This window comes from Anthonomus grandis, chromosome 7 (assembly GCF_022605725.1).
Source record: "Anthonomus grandis grandis chromosome 7, icAntGran1.3, whole genome shotgun sequence".
Taxonomy (NCBI): domain Eukaryota; kingdom Metazoa; phylum Arthropoda; class Insecta; order Coleoptera; family Curculionidae; genus Anthonomus; species Anthonomus grandis.
The window spans coordinates 31,380,932-31,405,745 of NC_065552.1; the positions used below are offsets into that span (position 1 = coordinate 31,380,932).

Below are 24,814 nucleotides of genomic sequence, written 5' to 3' on the forward strand. Positions count from 1 at the left end.
TCAAATCAGAAAATGTTATATTTTTTATAAAATTGAGTTTTCTTTATTCAAATAATCATATGATATAACTTTAAAAAATTATTTCACTGTATGAAATCTTAATATCACAGGTAAACCTTATGATATTTTTGATTCATATAAAAAAAATTTGATAAACCTTAAAAAGGGTTTTAGTTTTATATCATCCACTATATTTTAATTTTATTTCCTTCTCACATAAAAAGAAATAAAATCATCATTTTTCCATTGTGAGACAAAAATCACATTAAATATTGCCATTACAGATGCATATTTTTCCTTTCATTTTATGACATAATAATATATTCCAAACAATAAATAGAGGGTAATGAGGATCTAATGTTTTAGGTATATTCATTTCTAAATAATATATTAGTAATAATACTTGAAATCTTAGCAGGTGTAGATACAGGGCATTTACCCTCAGAATTTTTTTGTGGTCTTCTTTCAGGAGAAACTGCAGTAATGGAGGAGGATTTAACAAAAATATTAACTTCTTGTTGGCTAATCCCAGAAGTTACAGTTACTGTTTCTTGATTTGTGACTTGAAGCAGTTCTTCTATCGTGTCCCAAGTACTTGATTCTACAGAAGAGTAAAAGAAAAAGTAGAATATTATTTCTAAATTCTAAATCAATCAATATTAAAGTCTTAGTATAGAGTTTAATATAACTACATGATTTGCAAATTACTTACTTACAAATTACTTACCACCAGAATAAAGTGGGAGTAGTGTCAATTTTTATAAGTGACTTATGTTCGAATTTAACTTTATTGTCTAAAAATAGATATTCCGTTCCTAAAGCTTAGAAAGTAACTGAAACAATCATTCATTCACTAATCTCCAAATCCGGTATCGTCTTTCAGATATTTCAATATTTTATAAGATTTTGAATTGTTTGTATAATTGTTTAACCATTTTGCAAGCGCAGCTTCCTTGAATATCTATCAAAGAACGGTTGCTTTTTGAAAAAACTGCTGGATTTTGCTCCCCTCTTACTAGGACTTAATGATATTTGATGAGTTTTCCTAAATGATGTTTTTGATGATCCTTCAATTGTTTTTAAATGAAGTTTTATATTATCCGAGCATTTCAACGGTTAGTTGTAATATTCATTCATAGATTGCGACGACTCCAATACTAGGCTTAAAACATTAAAAGGCTAGAATCGGCATTGCCGTGGAACTATGGTCCATTTGTTTGCTTGCAACATCTCCGATGCCATGTTGCCAAATGCTTATGTAGAAATGACAAAAAAATCACTTTATAATATCATAAATTATAAAGAAGTCAACATTCAAAGTTAAATGAATGCAGACAACGTCCCTATGTTAGAGAAAAAGGCATTAGAGAAAACATCGCAATGCCGCTCGAATCTTTACCAGTGACGTCGTCAAAAAATATTTACAGGATAAATATTTATTATTAATAGAAAATGGTTTTAGGAAAAAGAATGTTATTTTTTTTTTTGCTTTGAAGATGTTATTTTTTGCTTAGAATAACATATATCTATTTCTACTTTTTATGTTTAATCCAAAATCTAACATCAGTAAGTTAAATTAACATTATTATATATTAAACTTGATAACAGAGAATCAATGAATATGTTTGTGAACAAAACACCTCCCTTGTCCCTGTGCACATGTTGAACTCAAACAAAGTTGTTGTTTACTAATTCTAGCCAATTTTCTAAGAGACTAGGCAAAAGTCGATAATTTTTTTAGCCAAAGCGGCTCGTTCTTTCCTTAATAAATAGAATTCAATAAAAAAAATTTAAGGTAAAATCAAAATCCCTCAGTGCAGTCTCCCTCCACTTATTTATTCAACATTAATTATTTAAAATTCCCTACATGTTTTGGACACAGTGGTGTCCATCATCAAGGGATAAAACGTTATTTATTTAAGGTGCCCGGGGGTAATAAGGCCCACCTAAGAAAGTATAATTAATATCTATGAGAGAAATTTACTTTTTCAAAACTTTTATTATTATAAAAAATAGAAAAGGGTATAAACAACATAATGGTAATGTTTGAACACAAAATAATCATACTTATAAGTCGAGACGCGAACATTAAAAAAATTGTCTTCTGGGCCTTAAAGCCTGCAAGTGCATATAATCAGGCCCATATATTTAAATGAACAAAAAACTATTAAACAACACAAAAAAAAAATAAAAAGAAAATATTAAAATAATGATATTCAAACATAAATATCAAAAATATCCTTTTGGGCCTTAATATCTGCATTGACATATAAGATTTGAATGAGAAATAAAAAAATTACAGTTTAACAAAATACTGAGAGAATAAAAAATAAATGTTACACACTAAAAAAACAGTATCAAAGATAGGTAACGTATGGTATTAAGTATAAATCTAATACTTAAAGCATACAGCCTAGACACAAAAAATTTTCAGTATCGTCCTCAGTCAAACCAACACAATCCTCATGGACCCAAAAACCACAAGAAGCTTCCTACATAGTCTTCGTAGCAAATCACACAGTGCCATTCTTCGTTATGTTCTGATGCAATGGAAGACACATATTCAGATGGCGATTTAGCGGTATTCGGTAAGGCTGGAACGGGATCAAGTTGAGACTCCACCTCCTTTAAAAATGCGGATCGCTTGACTTCAATTGCTTTGTAATTTATAGCTTTACGTCTTAGAGCAGATTTTTTTTTACTAGATCTGGTGTTGGTAACACTTCCGCGAAGGAATTATTCAAAGGGATTAATTTTTTACGCAATTCACTTAAAGTCATCTGAGTCATATTCCGAATCATCGGCGGCGGCGGTCGTCTCCTGGTAAGGTCTCTCAGTTACAAGACTTGGGGCAAATGCTTCAATGGGAAGAATATCCTTATCATAAGGGTATATCCCCGTAGCTCGAAAGCCGCTTGTAATATTTCTAATGGACATTGCTTTCTGCCATGTAGATGTAAAAACTTCAGAAAATCTTTCCCTGTTTAAATCACGTGTAGGATGTTTATCCCAGTACTTTAATAATTCATCGTCCCAATAAGCTTCAAATGCTCGAAATATAGCTTTGCCCATCGGCTGAAGTTCATGGGTGGTGTTACTCGGCAGACAATATAAGTGAATGTCATGAGCTTCTGCTTTCTCAGCAATGCTAATATCCAAATGGCATTTGGCCCCATCAAAAATGAAAATTACTGGCGGAGGCGACATGTATTCAATAAAATGGTCTAGCCACTTATCAAACGTTTCTATCGTCATGCTCCCTTTAAGAGTCATCATAACTTTTGAGCCAGCCGGTAAGCCGTCTGAGTAGGTTGGCTTCATTCTCTTGCCCTTAAAAAGAATGACAGGCGGTATGGCATGTCCGAGAGCATTAGCGCAAGCGACAATAGTTGCGTTTTCGGCGTGTTCATGAGAAATAAAATGCACTCGTTTTGCTCCTTTGGCTGCTAGAACGTTTTGTTGGTGGTGAAGAGTCAAGCGACAACCCTTCTCGTCCATATTATAAATTTTTGGTTCTTTATTTTTTAACTGAGTCCACTCCAACAAATCTAGTTTTTTGAAATGATCTTTTACGAAAAAACGATTTAATTTTTGGGCTCCTGCTGGATTCAGAAATTGAGATCGACGTTTTGATATTCTCGGATGATTTTTTAGAAAAGTCCTTATCTACTCCCTACCAGCGAGACGTTTTTCCTGATTGAAGCAATGCTTATTGTTCTTCTGGGTATTCCGCATTTTTGTGCCACCCAGCGCAGCGCTGAGATTTTCCCTCGTTAATATAATTTAATGCCTCTCTCATCATCTCTTCATCCCAATTTGCCCTTATCTCTCTGCCTTTTTTACCCATTTTCTGTAAAGAATAAATAAATCGCTGCATAAAATGAAACTACTAGAACAAGCCAGGAGGCTCATAACCATAGAACATAATTAGATTTCCGGCCACAGTAATACCAAATATTATTAACAGATGGCGATATAAATATTTTAGGCGCTTTCCATCGGGCAAACCAGCGTTGGGCCTTAATATCTGGTGGGCCTACGACTCCACTCCCAGTATGGACTATTTCTTCACTATTAAAAATTTTTTAATTACAATTTTAATGTTTTATTATTTAATCAAGTTAGGTAAAGACTATAACTTCCCATGGCCTATAATACAAGCCACCATCCGCGAACGAGACGGGCCCAAATTTACGATTCGACTTGGAATCGAGATTACGACAAGACGACTTTTCACGATTCGGCGTTTCGCAAGTTGGGTTCACTTTTACCCGCTGCAATACCGATTTATCCGTATCACCTTTAAATGTCAATTTATTCCTACGGTTTCCGTCTAACATGTATTTATCATGTATACATTTAACATTCTTTCCCCGCGAGTTAATGACTCCACCTTGTACTATATGCACATGTCAGAATGTTAAGATTACGATATACTATATTTACTACCTACCTATTAATATATTATTCATGACGGATACATACTTTTAATTTACATAAAGGACAATTCATTGGATGTTTGATCTTAAATAAAACTTAGCTATTATCGACTGTTTATAGTATAATAATTTGCAATTTTTCACATTTTCTTTAACATCCTAGTCTGTCGAAATTAAGCCAGGCAAGCCGTGACTATTCCAGTTTTTTTTACTTAAATTTTGATGTTTCTTCACAGCTCTAGTAAATGAATACTAGTAAATGAATAAAATATCTCAACCTTTTTGAGTTTTGAAATTTGAGAATTGGCTATTGTCAAGATCGGTGAACTGGGAAGGTTTCTTCATGCATCTCCCTCAAAATACCTTGAATGAAAACTTCAGCTCTTTTTGATTATAGAAAACAATAAAACAGAAAAGGCCAACACAATCCGTTTCATATTCTAACCAATTTACCTTTTATGTTTTCATAAAAGGTAATCACATTTATTCTATTGATAATAAAGACTCATCAACTCTTCTTAAGAATTCAACTGAATTCTTTCTTGCAGCGGATAAACCATTGTTAATATTTATAAAATACTATAAATATCATCAGGACTAGATTAAACAAATACTTACAAACAATACTTAAATACGTGTTACTGTTGTTATTGCTCACTTCAACAAAACACTGATATCAAAATAAAATATAATAACTAAACCAACAAAGCGTCGTTGTAAGTTGAAATAGAACGAAGAGAAGCTTGTCACCTCATTCTTATTCATCAATTAATTAAGTTTCATCAGAAAAAAAATGTTTCCGTTAAAAAAAAAGAATAAGCCTATCACCTTATTCCTTTTCGTTATCGAATAATCCCGAAGGTGCGCCATCGACAATAATTTTCAAAACAAAACTACGACTTAAAGATTATGGAGCAACCCAAGCATCTAAATCGTATTTTAACGAGCAGAAAAACCATCTAAAATTCGCAATCATTACTGCAACAACGCTGACCTTAATGTACAGCCGAATAACATAAAAAAGACAACAATTAGGAAGAATTCTGGTGACCAAATATGTAGTTCTGTAGGTAAAACATCGCGAGATTCGGAGCATGTCAAATTAGTGGGATCAACTTATGAACCAAATGACCGCGACGATCGCATGAGTCATTGTTTTTGATCTTGTAAACTATTGTGCGGAATGACATGGTTAGAATGACTCGGTGAACCTTTATTTTTTAGAGGTTTTTATTTGTTATCTCGAGGACTACTAGCAAGATTGTGCTAACTAGCTTTTATATAAAATATAGTGATATATTGGGTCCATTACAGGACTCAATCTAAGTTACTCAAACATTCATGGTATTCAGTGGCGGAAAAAATTTTTTTCGCGAAATTATAAAAATATTAAAAATGTCCACCAGAAAAAAAAAACGCTGCTTGACTTATCAATAACTCGTTTATTAACGCCTTCAATGCTAATGAGAAACACTTTTTCAGGTGATAATATCCAGAACGCCCTTGATCAAGGTTTTTATCCTCTTTAACATGGCGAATCATTTTTCACCTTCGGAAGTTGACATGGGTGTGGTTGGTTACCAAGACTTCCAGCAGCTTAATAGTTTCTTGAAAAGTAGTCTCTATATCTTCCTATGTAACGATAAAAGAGGAATGGCGCCGGAAATTATTTGAAATTCTTCTCGTTCTTAAAGTACTTGCAGTTCTGTTTTTAGACGGGTTTTCTTTAACAATGAATAAACTTGACCTGTCACAGAAAGCAATTTATTTGGAAGCTTTTTTACTATTTAATAAAGTGTACTGTCACAAATAATGCGATTGCTACTATATGTATGTCCTGTAAAAGTAAATCGAACCCTAATTTATTCCAAAATGCAATCACAAACTTCCAAGGTCTCTAGTTTTTTATTAATTAAAACGGATATATAGGAGCCCCGAGTCTAGTGTGTCAATAACTGCATCGATTTTATCACGAATTTTTTGCATTGCATATTCAAAGTTTTCAAAAGATCTTGTTTAGCTTTAACCGGGTTAGTATTAAGTAATTTCAGTTGCTTAAAAATTATTTCAACATTTAACATGATTTTACTAAACCCTGTTGATCAAAATATGAAATATCTGTCCTTCAATATAAGTTTATATACACCAACTTGCTCAATGGTTGATTTTAATTTAATATTTTTGTCGTTATCTCAAGATCCATAACTCTTTATCAGCTCTTTTCGCTAATTCTTAAACTCTACGCCATTGAAAATTGCATCTATAGTTCTATGATGATCGTGGTACTCGTTTATGCACTACCTCATCCAATACTTTTGTTCTTTGAAGTGAGATGCTAAAAAACAAACGAATCCCAGTTAAGTGAGCAAAAAAATCCGCGCAGAGGCATTAATTGAAGCCGCGTTGCTCATTATGAGATTCATTTGATGTACATAGCCTTGTATAAAGTTTTCAAATAAATATTTATCGCTAATCATTTTTTATACCCCATTTACACCGCTTATTACTGATGCAGCATCATACTTTTATACTTTTAACTTATTGAGCATGGTGCTGTGTCCAGGAGAGTTTAAAAATTTCCAGAATCTTACCACTGGTTTATTGGAGACAATATATCGTAAAACAATTACTAATTAAGAGTTGCTTGCGACATTTGTCGTTTCCTCGGCAATTCTTCGTGGTAAACACCAAGCATATAATTTAATAGTGAACATTTGAATAGTCCTTTTAAACACTGTTGCTTTGTCAAAATAATTTTTCAAATCTTTATCTAATTGAGAACTAAAACTTATTAATTTCCGAAAAACTCTTTTATTTGTGAATTCTTCCAACACATCATGACCTCGCAAGGCTAATTCTAAAACGCAACAAAACCTGATTTGTATTATCTTCTATAATGCGGGTATGTAGAAAAAGATTTTTCCAGTAAATTGTTTAATTTATTTATCTTCCCTCAGTCTCAATCGTTCTAGAAATACTAAAAAGTACAGTTTAAATTGGGATATTAACCAGCCAACACTTTACTGCGAATTCACGAACCCAAAATGCAATTAAAATGTTAAATTAGTGCTCAAAAAATTCATCCGAGCCATCCGAATTTGTGCTCGGTTCCAACGTATTCAATCCTATTAAAAACACATCGGCAGTGTGACCTCGAGTAACCGTTTCCAATTAAATTTCCTTAAAATTATTTAAATTATATATGCCGATAATACATTGTTTTTTCGTAGTCGTGACTCAACAAGAGCAAAATGCCGAAAAATCCGAACTACCCACAGTTCCACCAAGCACCTCAGTAGCCATATGACACCAATAAATTTTCTACTATAACACTAGGATATTGCACATTCATTCCCAGCAATAGAAACATTGCTTAGGTTGCCTTTAAAGAACAAAACATTCGTTTTACTTCTTTTGGTATTTCTTTAAGTTATAGCTGATAAAATTAATGCTCGCCACATACAAAAAATAGCCTCATCATTTCATTATCTCATGAAAAAGAAAAAATGAGAAAGATGAAGATGTCGAAGGATCAAGAAGTAAATTATCAGGGAACTGGAACGCTAATTTAACACTTTCAATTTAAAGTATTAAAACACTTTTATTGCACAACAGGGAGTATCATAAAATGTGCAAATTTGATAATTAATTGGAAATCCTTGACGAGAGAAGATCTTGCAGAGATATAGGTAGTGGACAGCCTTAAATGAAAGATGCTTAAATACAAATACCGTTTCCTCTAGAGGATATAGATTTTTGATCTTCTGCGACCAGCAAAATGGCTTTTTCAATTGCAGATAAAGTGGCTTTGATAAATAAGAAATCAACCTACTTAATAATCAATTGAAATCAGAAAAATAGCATTTTACATAAAAATAATAAAAAACCAACAACAATACTTTCATCCAATATAGATATCGATCAACGATATTATTCTCGAGCAACAATCGACCCCATAGGAAAAAAAAATTATAATTCCCCCTTATGACAATGTTGAATCAAGGCCAGTAGATCCGAACAAAAGATACGGAAATACAAAAGAATGCTAATCTGTTTTAACACTTGAGAGGAAAAAAATTACTCACAATATTCATTAATCGAACGAAAAGTGGAACGGAAGATACGAAAGAAATAAGAAAAAGAAGTGTAACGAGACGTTGTCGTCGCATCTCGAGTGGTCGGGTTTACTTTCTCTTTTCTAATTCGAGTTGACTGCCGCAGACAATGGGGCAGATTCAGCTGATGAGAATCGGACGATAAAGGAGTACATGCACTGAAATAAGATTATCTGTATGAACCTATTATTTGAGAGATGAATAGAAGCCTATTATGAATGTGTTAGAACTACTTACAAATACTATTTATTTACAACGCTTTTGTTCCTTAAGTTTTTATTCAATAAATAAGGCAGATAACATTTTTAATAAAGAGAGACATTTAGCATTAATCTAGAGATATTTTGGTCTCAACAGGATTACTTATGGATCCTTAATATGAATGCGAGTATTTATCAGGATTAAAACGTTGAATCCTTGCCCGGTTTGTTTTAAGAACACATAAAAAGCTACAGTAATTTGTCTTATAAAAATTCGCGATTTCTTAAAAATTTGTATTTTATTGGACCTTGCACTTTCTTGTTTTTAGTTAAATTTTTTAAGAATTACTTTATTTTTCTTTAATGCGGCAATAATTAAGAAAGCAAATGGAAAAAAATCTTGATAAGGATTTGTAAATAATAATAATAATAATAATAAACGACTTTTATTAATTATTTAAAAAATTACAAAAAAACAAAATATTGCTAAGTTAACATAAAAGAATATTTGTGTGCCTTTGATAGTCTAGCAAATTTTGCTATTCTCACTTAACCATATCGAATTTCACATAATTTTATAAATTATGACTATTAACGCATTTCTGTAAAAGCTATCCACATAAAAAAAATCATATGACATGAATATTATTTTAATAAGATACCCACAATTTTGCCAACTCCTGGCTATATATTGCTGTTCTAGCTAAGGTTATAACGAAAATAAAGATTAAAATGACCAACAATATTAAATGAATTAAATTAACAGGTCGAAACTTCCAACAGGCAGTCAGCCTCCCTCCATCACAAATCACCCAGCAAGTTCATAGTTCATTGTCCATTTGTTTGTTTGTCCATAAAAAACTGTCGCGACTTAAATTTCAATTCTCTATAAAGTATAATATCCCTATATAGTATAATTTGACAAATCACGCAAGAAAAACGCTATTTCCAGGCGATCCAGACACTATTAAGAAAATGAGGCGATGATATTGAAAAAGTCGAATTCTCATTTATATATCCTTATCTCAGTCTGAGGATTAGAAGAGTATGGGAATAAAGTGATGTTTTTCGGGTATAATCTGACAAATTAAGGAAGAAAACACTATTTTCAGCCCATCCAGACACTATTAATGATACGATTAGAGTGGTGTGCGTCTAACCGTCTGGTATTCAATGTGGACAAGATTTGTTTTGCTGCAATATTTATGGTCTTTTATTTGCTTCTACATGATAAAGAAAAATGTCGATCTTGATTGGGTTTTGTTATATTGACGGGAATCTAAAATTTGAAGATCATATCTTGACTTTTACGTCCAGACTCCCTTCGAGATGTTTTGCAGTTAAAGGGACAGTGCAGGTACTGGGAAAGGTGCACTGATTGAGTCGCATCTCAGCTATTGACTACCCTTTTAGGGTTTGTGTACAAAAGGAATGTTAAATGTTGTCTTTGTGATTCAGAAAAAAAAAAGCTATCTAAGAGTTATCTTTGTTCTGTTGCTTTAAGGCGTGTCTGCAGACCACTCTCTATTTCGGAGCAAATTTTAACGATGGACTCACTGTTTATATTGGAGACAGCGGCACTCCTCTATAAGAGACCACCATAAAGTATTGGACATGTTACTCGTCAATTCCCTGATTTTCCTCAGCCCATCATCTCTCACTAACAACTCGCTTATTTATAATATATGATATTACATGCATATATTATATGCATGCATGTCTCCTTCTCTTGTAGCATGCTTGAAAATGTCCAGGAAGCGCCTAAAAAATCAAATTTTGCCTAGAGCCTATTATAGCCTTGAGGAGTTTTTTAATGATTCTTTTTCAGTAATAGTTTTTCTAGTTTAATGTTTTATGTTATCTTGAATGTGTGAAATATTTTATTTTTTAATTGTTAACCTACCAACATGCAGTAATGGCCATAATGGTTGGAACTTTTAATAATTTGAAATATTTGTGATTGGTTTTCGTTAATTGTAAAATCTTATTAGCTTAACTATTGGATATTGAAGACCAAAGATAAGTAATGGTAATATATGCATGAATCAACTAGCAGATAAGCTTTGGAATGAACCATCAAAAATAGGCTGGACAAAATACTTGAAACAAAATCTTCTAATTAAATATTATATGAATTAATATAACGTGATAACCTTGCATTAACTACTGCTTTCGTTCTTCTAGGCATTGATTCAATTAAATTTTCTATTATTTTCCTGTATGTACTGGCCCAGTCTTCAAGAAGTTTTTGGAAAAACTCGTCAGCATATTTGACCATTCCAGAGTCACGAATTTTGAGATCCAGAATTTCCCATAAATTCTCAATCGGATTTAAATCCGGACTTTGACTTGGCAACTTTAATAATGTCATTTTTTTCTTGATCCAACCATGCCTTTACCAACTTTGAACTGTGCTTAGGATCGTTATCCTGTCGAAACACAAAATTAACTGGCATTGATTAAAATGTGTAGGGCTCCATTACATCCCGCAGAATATCTCGATACATACAGGCTTAATTATTGTTGGTCGAATATACTTCTTACAGAATCTTTAGCCCTTTGGTCGCTGAACAGTACCTTTGTCTAATCCTGCACTGTCCAGTTAAGGTGATCTAGTGCAAATTGTAGGCGTAGCTTTACGTTCTTCTTTTTTGCAGGTCCGTAGCTCTTAAGGCCACTAGAACATAGTCTTCTTCGTACTATCCTTGCCGAGATACTGGAAGGCTCACTTTCATTTAGTGTTTGCAAAATTTTGGATGAAGAAAAAATGGATCATTATGGGCAATATTTAAAATTCGCTTATCCATCCGGACAGTAGTAGGTTTAGGCCTTCCATACCTTTTTCCTGGAATCATATGACCAAATATTGTGTATCTTTTAATGATTCATGACGCGGTGTTCTTTGGCACTTTCAATCTTGTAGAAATATTACACTGCTTAATACCCTGTTTCTTCAAGTCTATAATTCTTTGGCGAATATCGCTTGAATATGATTTTCCTGGCATTTGATGGTCCAGAATTCGTTGTAGTACTTTGGAAAGGGTGGGTAAAATACTTATTGATCTAAAGTGGCCGAATTCAGAAGGGTTTGAGATTTTAGGTAAAGGCGTAATAAATGCCTCTTTCCAAATTTTAGGGAAGTATTTTTGTGTTATGCACTCATTAACTATATGGGTTAGGTATTTTACAATAATGGGACAACAAAGCTGAATAAGAGAAATATTTAAATTGTACTCCAAAGGCCTTGTATTTAATTTTTAGTAAAATTGAAATTACTAGAGGCTCTTCGACATTTTACAAAATTAAATATGTTCTTCGTAACACTGTTATTTGTGTAAAATTGTAAAAGTTCATGATAGTTTGCATTTATTAGATTATTACCGCTACCAGCAAAATACCGACTAAAGTCATTAACATTTTTCGTATTATCAGAAATTTGTTGATTATTAATTCGTTTTAGTTTATTTAATTCTTGCCATTTCTCTACTAGAACCTTGGAATTTAATTTTTTAGTACGCTCTTTTTTCAGCTTTTAATGCAGAGTTTGTAAAGTTACGTAGTTGCTTATAATAATCCCATTTAGATGCTAATTTGGAAGTTTTAAATTCTTTTAAAGCTTTATTTGTTAATTTTTGTAAACACTTTATATTATCGGTCATCCATATTTTGTGGTTTTCTTTATTTAGTGCTGTGTTATTTTTTAGGAAGCATGGTAATGCAAGTTACATTTACAATACTACGTAATATTTACAAAATTGAAAAGTTCCACCCATTATGGCCAATAGTGTAATGTATATTCTATTGTATGTGTGGTATTCACAAAGTTCTAATACTTTATTTTACTTTTTTAAAATTTTATAAGAAGCTTTGTACCCAAGATTTGTATCTTTTATAATAAACTAAATTATATTAAGTCTATCCCTTTATCTAAAACCTAATACGTCAGTGTACGACCACCTTTATAGATTCTCAAGTAATTCGCATATTATAAGCAAAGAAGCCACTTAAAATGCGGCCTACGCCGTGCCGCAACCGTAGGACCAAGGAAAAGAAACAAACAACAAAGGGAAAGTTATAATCACCACTGCTTTATTCGTGAATTTCGAATCGATTATCCGGCCCGGGACCGTAAAATGTCCCAAAAATCGTAGTCCGGAACGCTCTCGTTTTTAACCGGATTACCATACTCGATTTTCGATTGTGTTTTTTGCAAGCGAGATGAATAACTAGGACAAGATTTTTTTCAGTATTAAAATTAGTTTTTGGTTAGACATGACTTGAATAGCAATTTTAATTTTTATTGCAGTTACAACTCCCAGCCCGCCCCCCAGACCTTGGATACCTCTGGCAAGACCTACGAATAATCGTCCAGCATGTAAGTATACGTTATATTAATGATTGAGTCAGCTTTTTAGTAGTATCCCAACATGAATCTTTTTATAGGATTTTCCCTTCTGGGTCAAACTATGTTTCATTTCATATTTGATAAAAGTTTTAGCGTTGATTAAAGAGGCGAGTCCCTTTTCAATCAACGGTTTTAGCAATTACCTCCGCACTTCCAGTGAAATCGGTGGAAGATCGGTGCAGTGGGAAAATCACCTTCAGTGGGATCGGAGCGAGTCATTAAGAGCTTATCGAGTTCGAATTCCAGATTTAACTCGTCTGATTTTTTTTTCTGGGTTTATTTAAAAGTATATAAAATTTCAACTACATAACGATACCTGAAAGCAATAGTGAGATAACTCGAAATTCATTGTTTTAAGATAACCGCTTTTTTATTTTCTATAGTAGTAGGTTAATATTTATGTTGTAAATTTTTCTTTAAGTCTAGAGACATCAGGTTAAGAAAGTTAATAAGTTTTATGTAAACATTGACAAAATTGTTTTGGCCGTTTAGTCTTTAATCTAATCGCACTATTGCATTAATTTTTTTAATTTAATTTTTAGTTATCTTAAAGTGCATCGAAGACTGTTGAGAAAACAAATTTATTAAAAAAATATATATATTTTTTTAAATTCTGTTATTATAAATGAATTTTATATTCTAAGGAGAGTTCTCATCACTATTTTGTTCTGTACCCTCAACATTTTCCTTTTCTTTTAAATTAAGAAAAAAGTTATGATGCCTTTGGGGGATACTTCCACTTTCACATAATGAAATTATTTGATGGAATTCGAGGTGGTTTATATGGTTCTAATTCAATAATGAATGAATGAATGCACATTTGATAAATCTAATTCATCAAATGTGCTTCTTCTACGACCCCCCCTACGATCGATATTTAATGTTGGTAAAGTTTGTTTCTAAGTAAGAAACCTTATATTTTATTAGATCTGGATCATTAATATTCACCTAAATCATCTTTACATTTTTCTCCATCATTATTTACATTAAAGTTTTTACCCGTTTGGTCACACACCTTTTTCCAGTCTACAAAGTCTCGAGTTCCCATTTCTTTAACTGTATACAAGGGAGCATCTTTTTTGGCACATCGAATAATCATGGCTAACTCTGATGGGAGAAAAATGGGTCCTTGTTTAAAAAATCGTTTCTTTTCAGTAGAGGTACATACAAAACATGAATTTATTTTTATTTTGGGTAATGCAATTGACGCTGTAAAATATAACTTCGTTTTTACCTTGACAGTAATCTTTTAACTACGTATAGATTACAGTTTCAATTTCTATGGCACCTCTTTTCGCAACGCTTTCATTTCATAAGTAACGAGGACCCTCCTTACTTTTACTGTTATACACAGTGAAATTATAGGCATTTAACTTATTCTTATAAAAGAATATCGAAATATGTCCATTTGGAAGTGGCATCACCGCTTGCAAATCAAAGGTAACAAGTACAATATGATACAATGATTTCTTCTGCTAAAACCAAATTATTTTGTATCGAAATATTAAAAACGTTATGTTTAATTTAATTTTTTCGTGAATAATAATAAAAAAACAAGTCAATACCTACAACAAAATTGGTGTTGGTAACACGGCCTATATTTTCTATTCCTTGAAAATCTTCTTGTAGTAAACTATTGCCACTTTCATAAAAGTTTGTATTAGTTTGGATTGGTTGATTTGCAAGAAACAGTATTATTTTTTATAATATATTATTAGTAACAGGTGATAGAATAACCTTGACTAAATATCACATAAGGTACTTTTTGTGCCTAAATCTCTATTTAAATACAAAAAATGCTCACCTGTTTTCACTTCACCAAGAGCCAAAGCACGAAGTCGTTTTCCCCTTACACCCATATTTTTTTGTATTATAGTCAATCGCAATAATATACGTTAAAAATCAAAATTTCACAAAAGAATTACTCACTAACAAATTAGACCGCAACAGTTATTGTTAGGTTAAAACACTGGAAAGAAATAAAACACAGAAGATACTTAATATCCCAATGAAAGTTGGCGGTTGTAGTGCAACAGTGAGCTATTTCATATTTATCTCAGTGTAGCATTAATGTAGCTGGAGGATTATCTAAGCAGCCTTGAGATATATATAAAATCTCAATTTTGCAATAAAAGGATAGGCCAACAGGTCGAAACGCAACACTGATTTTTACGTCTTTTCAGTATTTTAAATATTTTTGTTGACTTGCATTTACCATAATTAGTTTAAAATCAATTTTTTTAGATGTATCCAACTGTTGCTTTCAGGTATGGATAAAGTGAAGACGAAAGAGCCTACTCGTAAGGAGACTGATCTGTATACTAAGCATGTGTACCCAAAAATGAACGGTTACTAGTTTTAGAAAGTAGCTACATTGGCGCTGTTGGTCAGAACTGTACCTCACTCTGATTAGCTCAACCCACATTTTGACAGTTCATAGTGTTGTTATTTGCGGAGCAGTAATATTAATTTCATTTAAAATTATATCAAACAATATTATTTGAAAACATTCAAATTAAAATTATATCGACTCGGATTAAGGTTGTATCACACAGGTAGCTTATGCTTCCTTAGTGTAGATGCTATTTTTTTCCTCCAAAATCGGAGTTAATAGTGATGATTAAGCAAATTGGATGTTTGCTCCTGTTCGTGATCCCTTATGTTTTTTTTTTCACTTTTTCCTTTGGTTTTCTGGTTGCCCTTGCAGAAACACGTGTCGGCCATCTTTACTTGTTTTATGCGGAGTGTCCCGATAAACCTATTCTTTAGTAATATTAATGACAAGGATAGAATACTGCCACGTACAGAGTAGCCAATTAGAGTGAGAAACAGTGCCGAGGTGGCTATTTTGCGAACCCAGTTATCGTTCAATTTTACGTACGGGACGGGACACCTTATTTGGGAACCGCGGAGATCAGTCTCCTTGAAAATAAAATTAGTGAATACAGAGGTTATCAATCAAACTTGACTGAGGCTCCCATTTGACATATTAAATCGATATTAGCTTGAGGTGATTAATAACAACTCTCTGTCAAATTTGAAAATAAAACTTACTTTGATTTTTGGTCAAAGTTTGTTTTTTTTTGTTGTCATTTGAGCTATTGTCTTTTTCTTAGAACATTGAAAGGCTAGAATTAGCATTGCCGTGGAATTATGGGCAGTTTGTTTAGTTGCAACATCTCTGATGCAATAATGCCAAATGCTTTTGTAGAAATGGCAAAAAAACACTTTATAATATCATAAAAAAATTTCAAAAATTTCTCTTTAATAAAATATGAAGCATTTTTTTCCATAATATATGATAAGAGTCTCTATAAAGAAGTCAACATTTAAAGTTAAATGAATGTAGATAACGTATATTAGAGAAAAAGGCAACAACATCGCAACGACGCTCGATCGCATTGTTGATTACACCGACACAAGTAATCTTTACCAGTGACGTCATCAAAAAATATTTACATGATGAATATTTGTTATTAATGTATTATGTTTTAAATTATAAACAATATTACCATTTATGAACTCTTTATGCGTTTTCTAACGTACTTCGTTAGAGTAAAGGTACTTATCGAATAAAAAGCATTTTTATGGAAATTAAATATATTATAATTATTATAGAGTTCCTAATAAGTTTTTATACTATGTTTATGATGACGGTTCTCCCTTGATATGATGTTATGACAATGTCGGTATTTACGTGTGAAAAGATCGGCTTTTTTTTCAATAAGCAGCACAAACGACACAAGTTTTTACTATCGTAACAGTTCACAAAAACACTGAAATGACACAATCTTTTTCCTTTTTTATTTAACCAAAAACTAAAAAAAAAAACAGAACTTCATAAATGCCGAATGCAAACACGAAGCCGTTTGTCAAGATGAAATTTTGCCTGATGCGGTCTTACCATTTCACATTTTTTTAAAGCGGTTTTAGAATATCACCGTATTTTTTTTTCTACTAGTTTTTGGCTAATTTCCCATTTTTTAAACATAACTGCTTAACACACTTTACTAACTAGCACTAAGCTTGCGAATTATGAGTCCAAGTCGTGTGCTGAATTAAGACCTAGCGAACTTCAAATATTCCCATACTCTTATATAACTAAAGATATATTTGACATAAATCCGATTTCCGTTTTAATCCTTCTCATTAGGATCTTGATTTACGCCTGATCGCAATTAGTGACTTAAAGTATTTATTGATCTTAATTTTATGTGTCATTAAGATTTCATGTTACTGCGTTATTTGTCCTAGTTATGGTAATGTAATTGGTGTATAAAGAATATACATAGTGCCAAAGAAACTTTATTTGTCGCTTAAAATTCTAATAATTAATACATCGTGTCTTAGCAATTAGAATCCGTTAAACTTTTTTATACTTATTATCAAGGATCATTAATTACCTAATACAGGTTTCCTAATATAGGTTTCCTAATATCAATAGACAGAAAAAGTACAAAATAAGAAATGTGTAAGCTTTATCACTTAAAAGCATAATTAGATAAGAACAGGTCGCAAAGTTCAAAATTCAGGTGTAGGTGATCTAGACAAGGCAGTAAAAGATATTAAATTAGGTGACAATAATTAAAAGTTTATAGCAGTTACCTAGAGGTGATAAAAGAGAAAAACTGCTAGCTGTAGATTTGTTTATTATCGCATTAATTTAGGGGACAGGAGATAAATGCTTTTTTAAGGACCAAAACATCCAATGGCAAACTATAATTTTCATTAATTTAAAACTTTACCCAATGACAACTAATCAACGTCTTCTTACGATTAATAAGCTTATGTATGAGGTGCTGTAAAAACTGCCTTCAGAAATAACGCTTCTATTTCAATAGAGAGGTCAAATATTATTTTAATATATTGTAGGATGAATATAGGTTTTTTTAATCTACATTTTTAAATGTGAGAAGATTTGCAGATATTCTATACGCTATTCAAGCTGCTACCAATTTTAAGGACGCAATAAGGATCTTGGTAACTGGCGGAGACTATGGCAACATTTACAATAGGTCGTTAAAAACTTATATTAAAAAAAAGGTCCGGAGATATACGACAAAAAATTTCAATTTAAAAAATGTTTTTTTTTCTTAACTTTGCTTAAAAATTGGTTCTAAAATACCGCTAGGAAGTACCAAAAGCAATTTTTACAACATAATTGTGCCTACATATACTATTGGATATAATTTTTCCCTAATTTAAACATCTTAGTATCGAATTCACAACCTGGATAATTTCTTCATGACATTCGTAAGGCGCCGATGCTTATTCTAACCTCCCTTAGACGTTATGCCCGCGTTATATACATATATTATATAGGCGTTATTCTCGGATATCTGCAGGTTTTCTTATGAGTGTTGCTCTTTGCGTCTCCTTAATATCGCTCATTTTATCAGAGAAAAACAAGAAACACAGAGAACCCAATTTGGAGTAGTCTAGTGATAATCGTAGAGCTGTACTTTCTTGCATGATATGCTCAAATTAAAATGTGAGTTTGTATGCTCAAACAAAAAAAAATAATTTTAACATTTAAATAAAATGCTGCAATTTTATTTGGAATTCGAATAAGGCCGTAATTAAGTCACTAGTTTAACTTAAAGACTAAATATGAAGATTATGAGTAATTAATTCTATTGTAATAAATTTAATAAAGGTGATTCCAGTGAAAATTATAGAGCTTTTCATCTACCTCTAAATTATAAAATAGATGTATCACTACTGTGTTAAATCTAATAATTATTTGATGAGACTATTTAGAAATAAATGAATAAACTTTTATGAAGCAAATCCGTAAAATAAATAACTTCAAAGTCACACTTATCATTTCTGAAAAAAAAGCGTTATTTTATTAATTATTTATCGAAAAAGTGATGTTGCAGTCTTTATCTTTCTTTTCGTCTTTTTCCTTTTACCTGGTCTATTATAACCTAATAGGTTTCATATTTCGCTATTCCAGGATGCTGTTTACGAAAATTCTCCTATTACCTCCCTCCTTTTCTTTTGCTCTTTTATTTAGTTTATACAAATGTCCTAAAAGGTCCACAGTTGCTTGAATACCAGATTTAATGACATTTCACAGGGTGAATAAATCCTTAATGCGGGTCAAAGTCAGGGATTGGCATTAAAATGGTTGGAGACTTTTTTGTAGAAAGACACCCGTGTTTTAAAATAAATAATTTTCTTTCAAATGGGTTCTTGGCCCCCATTTGGTGTGTGTACCTTAGTGTTTTCGTTATGGGTCAGTACTCTTCAAATTTATCACACGAACTGCTCACGTGGGAACTACTCTTAAATCGTAACATTCACTATTCGCTGATAAGTTGAAACTGTATCGAGCCATTATTCATGGAGGGTATCACATAAAAAACGTAGCTTTTCCCTTTATATGTGTGACTTAAATTTGAACATATTAAACTGAACATCAGATATTAAGGATGTGGAATCTAACATTAAAGCTACATGTTTCAAGCAGTTAGGGTTTATATTTATACTGTAGTAGCGCTCCAATAGTGTGGTCCTCTTTCTATGGAAACGACATTGAGGCAACATATAAATTGGGTATTGATATTTCTGCTCTGGATTTCTCAAATAGATATTCGCTGCTCGGCTTAACTCGTTGAATAGATGTAGAAGACATTGAAAATTTCTGTTCACATATAATCATATCTTTGCTAAAACGAGAATTGTTTATAGGTCAATACGAATGAATTGCGTTATGTGTTATTTCTGCCAACTTTTAGTATAGCTATAATGTTGGTATTTTGGTGTTACTTAATTAAATGGTGTGACCGTTTATTAAATAAAATATAGTACAACCTCCTCTGAACTAACAAACTTTTTCAAGTCATTTCTGAATGAATTAATCCATTTTTAAAATTCATTGAATTGACACGTTTATTGATGTAATTTATTGTAATTAGTAGTAATATAATTGTCTCACTTTTACCCGGTGGACTATTTATCTATAAAAGTGATAAATAAGAACTGAACTCATATTGTTAATATTTTTTGTAGGTATCTTCACTGTGATGTGTTACAACGTACTATGTGATAAATACGCCACACGGCAAATGTACAGCTACTGCCCTACGTGGGCCCTTAACTGGGACTACAGAAAAAAAGGAATCCTCGAGGAGATTCAACACTATTCCGCCGACATTATTAACCTCCAGGAAGTCGAGATGGATCAGTTTTACAATTTTTTCATGCCCGAACTTAAGGTGAGGGACCCGTTCACCTTTGTCATTGAGCGGTCAAGCCGTTACCATTATTATTAATATTAATTTGGTTTCAATTATGTTTGCGAGTGTAGCCGTTCAGCAGGTTCAATAGAGATGGTAATGAATTTTTTTTCAGGCTCAAGGTTACAATGGTATTTACTCGCCGAAATCGCGGGCTAAGCACATGGCCGAGTCGGAACGAAAGTACGTGGACGGGTGTGCCATCTTTTATAGGACTTCTAAGTAAGTTGTTTTTTTTTGTGTTAGAAAGAAGTTTGGTATAAATATTATTAAAAAATTATGGACTCTACAGGGTGCCCCCAATTAACTCGGCACTATTGGTATCTTTGTTAATATTTAGAGATAGAGGGTCGGGTAAATTAGGAAACTATTCGGATTTTTTCTGCTGATTAAAATGGTGAAAACAGAAAAAATATTGCTCAACATTGCGTTTTCTAGAAAACGTGAAAAATGTACTTTCCTTAAATGGAATCCCCTGTATATTTTTACATAAATCAAAAGATAATAATTTTCTTTAAAAAAAGTCTATTTACAGTAATAGTGTAAACCTAAAAATGACAACATTTTAGGAATATTAATAATTTTACCAAATTTAGGTAAGTTGGCGTTGAAATACGAAAATAACATCAAGTTGACCTACTTTTTTTCAATACATTTCTGAGCACACGTAAGCACATATCTTATAGCTTTTAAGATTGATCTTCCATCTATTGATCCAATTGTTTGCCTATAATATGTGTTAGAAGTTCATGAATGGCTCTGTATTTCTTTTCATACACTTAGTAGCCTCAAAAAAGTCGAGAGGGGTTAGATCTGGTCACCTCTCGCGATTAATTTATCGTTAAACAATCTATTAAGTAATATTCTTACATCATTTATTTGATGGGAAGGTGCTCCATCCTGTTGGAAATAGATTTGTTGCCGTCTCTCCAAGTTAACATTATCCAAATAATCTTCCAGCGCTCCAGATATTATGAGGTCAACATATCTCGTTCCGGTCAAAGTGCCATCATAAAATACAGGTCCTATTGATTGATAGTTTTGTTCTTGCAACAGGGCAAGGTTTTAATAAATCCCTGACACTGCAACTGAATGCTTATTGCATCCCCTGTTGCAATTTTCCTAATTAAAACCTCTTTATTAGTTTTTTCTGTAAGTTTTCCTTCTGAGGAAAGTTGTCCTCCTGTAGGTTTTGTTTTCTCCGTTCGATCCGGCTGATTCATTGTCCTCTTCGCAAAGTCTACATAAATGTTCTCCTTGGAAAACTCCTATTGTCTGTAGGTGTTTTCTCAGTGTGCAGTTCCCAGTGAGTAGTCCTGGCACTATTCTGGCTTTAGTATCTCTCAGGTAAAAGTGGTCGATGGACCTTTCAGTATTGTTTTGCTATAATTTAGCCCCGGTAAATGGTTCCAGTGGTTTTCGTGAGTCTCTTTAGTCCAGTTTTTGAGACTGCCACGGACCGAGATTTTTGTTATGCCATATACAGGTTCAGAACCTATGAATGGTTTTTCAGATCCTCGCCTTTCTAGGTATGTTGTACGAGTGATGCAAACAAGTTGACTCTCGGGTTAAGACCATATATTCCTGCTACTGGTCCACAATCCGCCTTTGATCCGTCAGTATACCATACTAACTTACTGTTTTGGATTAAGTGATTTTTTCGTTTTATCCTCCCGGTTCAGCTGCATTAGAAACGGTTTACTCATGTTGATTTTGGTCGTCATAGCGTCACTGCTTATCTTTAAAAGTGAGTTTCTTATTCTCGTATTACCTGTAGTGTGCTTTATTTAAAATTAGCTTCGTCGCTCCAAAGAAGACTTCATTAAAATAATTTCAATAAATGCCCATGTATTTTTTTTTGTAATACTCGTATCATAAAATGGATAAGAGCATATTTTTTTTAGATTCACGTTAGTAAAAGAACATCTAGTAGAATTTAATCAATTAGCGATGGCGAGCGCGGACGGATTAGAACACATGTTGAATAGGGTAATGCCTAAAGATAATATTGGACTGGCAGCTCTTCTGCAAACAACAGAAAGCGCTTGGGACAATGGTAAGTAATCTCCTAAATAGCGAAGTCTAGCTATATTAGTTAGTCAACTTAACATACACAAAAAAAAAAACGATGAATATAATTAATAACCTAATTTTCTCTAAAGAAAACATTTAAAAAAAAGTCACCTAACATTATTCAGCTCCACTAAATTGGCAATAGGTTAGATTTAGCCTTCTTTGTAAGGTTTTCGTTTTAGAAAATGTTCATAAATTTATTATAAAATTTTACAGCGTGAGAAGTAAAACATCTTATAAAGATCGAGGTAATATGTCGAGGCATTTCTTTAAAGTTCTTTAACGTCAGACTATTTACTGCCCGTTAAATAGTCTGGGAGAGATGTTTTTAATATTTTAAAAATGAACACTAACATTTAATATTGAAATAGATGCGCAACTTTGAGCCAATTCATTTCCCTTATACTGGAAGATACATGGTCACATTTTCTTAAGCGAATAACAAATCTAACACTATTATTCTGTATGCCTTGCAAGCTTGCTTTGCCTTGATACTTTTCTTCTTGCGTTAAGCCAGGATAGTATAAAAGAAGGCAATGAGATAAAGGAGAGATATTATATGCTTCACATAACTCTTTTCTTACCTTATAGTTTAAGATACGCTTATTCGCATATAGAATTTTAAGTGTTAGATATGTCTTTTTACTCAGATTAGGCAAATAACTACTAAACCTAAGGTTACTATTGAATATCACTCCCAGGTTTTTGGCAGATTCCGTATAGTTTAGGGGTTGACCATTGATTAAATACAAGATATTCCTTTAAAAATTGAAAATTTGGGTTTTGGTGCAATTAAGTTTAAGATTATGCTTATTGCTATAATCAAAAAGACTTAACAGATGTGCATTGACATTTGCCTCACCTTCATTACACAAAATGGATCATAATGAAACAAAAGCCGTGTGTCATGTCAGGAGTATTGCTTGTAAAAATGAGGAAACTAAATTAAGATCAAATAAATAATAAAAATAACAAAGGTCCCAAGTTGTAGCCGTGGAATACGCCTAAGGAGACAACACCTACGGTAGATTTTGAAAACAATTTTGTGTCAGCAATGTTATTCACAAAATAAGCAGTTTTTGTATGGCTATAAAAAGCAGATTATATGTCAAATATTTTCTTAATATCATATTATGTATAGAGTAAACTGTTTTTTAATGTAAAGAAAATATTTAAAGTTTCTCCTTTTTTTGTCGGGTACTGTATATCAGCATGTATGGTTTAAAATGATTAATAAGAGTATCATTGGCTCGAGCTCTAGAGAAACATGAAAGAAAATGATTATTAATAATGTCAGGGTCCTTTATTTGTTAGGTAATAACTACATAAAATTCTATTTTTTGGTTTTGCTTTTATTATTACCAGTTATTTGGCAATAACACCGGAACGAATAAAGATGTCGATATGCTCTCCAAAATTTAGATTGTATAATTCGCTTTTATAATTTGTAAGGTAAAGCATACCGATCCATTTGAAATTAGAACTAGAAAAATTTCGGGTAAACTCTAACAATAGTAAAAGCATAACATAAGCGCCCTATAACTAATTTTTTAAAAACGAACTTATGTCACCGGAAAAATCCATTGAGAGAGATGAAAATTATCTTTCATATGGCACCTTGTTCATTAAAATTGATTAAGAATTCAACATTCAGTTATTTCACCAACTTTTATTAATGATCCGATTAAAATTTGGCTTAAACCGAATTCATAGAAAATTTACTCAGCTTTCTAATGGCGTGCTCTGACTTATTAACTTATCTTAATTTAGTAATTTTGGTCAAATTTTAAATTTGTATTTTTATTTGGTCGTTGCGCCCTCTTACAACTAAAAAGTTAACTGCTTTGCAAAGTTAAAAATATTTTTGGACCATTTCTCGTTGCCATTTTTGTTATGATTTTTTTTCCTACGAATATGAAGATTATCATCTTATGACTTAGCGTGTCAAAATATCTTTAAATGAGAGATGAACAAATCTTATTTCGGCTTCTTCGCAAAAAAAATATTTCGAAAATGAACCACAGCTTTCCAACAACAAAACTCTGAAGAACTAAAGTTTAATGATAAATTTAGTAAAACTAAATTACTTTTTAATAAAATCAAAATTTATTCGTAGCTTCGCCAGACGCCCAGTATATCTCGCAACCGATATTGGTTTGCACCGCACATATCCACTGGGATCCAGAATTCTGTGACGTGAAACTAATACAAACGATGATGCTCGGCAATGAGCTTAAGACAATCTTGGACGAATCCGTACAAACGTTAAGATCGAATAATATGAACATCAACGACCCTAACAACATACAAGTGGTAAGTAATTTATAGTCTATTTTTC

At 32.3% G+C, this 24,814-nt stretch overlaps 1 protein-coding gene and 1 long non-coding RNA gene across 3 annotated transcripts in view; one reads left to right on the forward strand and one right to left on the reverse strand.

Moving 5' to 3' along the window:
• The window catches only part of LOC126739009 (uncharacterized), a 156,628-nt gene extending 141,503 nt beyond the window's left edge, over positions 1-15,125 (reverse strand). Inside the window, exon 1 of the long non-coding RNA XR_007661520.1 lies at positions 14,964-15,125. This is a non-coding gene — a long non-coding RNA (uncharacterized LOC126739009). The remainder of the gene's footprint in view (positions 1-14,963) is intronic.
• The window catches only part of LOC126739006 (CCR4-NOT transcription complex subunit 6-like), a 110,417-nt gene that overhangs the window by 78,187 nt on the left and 7,416 nt on the right, over positions 1-24,814 (forward strand). For both annotated transcript variants that reach the window (XM_050444529.1, XM_050444530.1), the window contains 5 exons: positions 13,061-13,129; positions 20,177-20,382; positions 20,519-20,625; positions 22,308-22,459; positions 24,593-24,789. In XM_050444529.1, the coding sequence (XP_050300486.1) occupies positions 13,061-13,129; positions 20,177-20,382; positions 20,519-20,625; positions 22,308-22,459; positions 24,593-24,789 (731 nt within the window). The remainder of the gene's footprint in view (positions 1-13,060; positions 13,130-20,176; positions 20,383-20,518; positions 20,626-22,307; positions 22,460-24,592; positions 24,790-24,814) is intronic.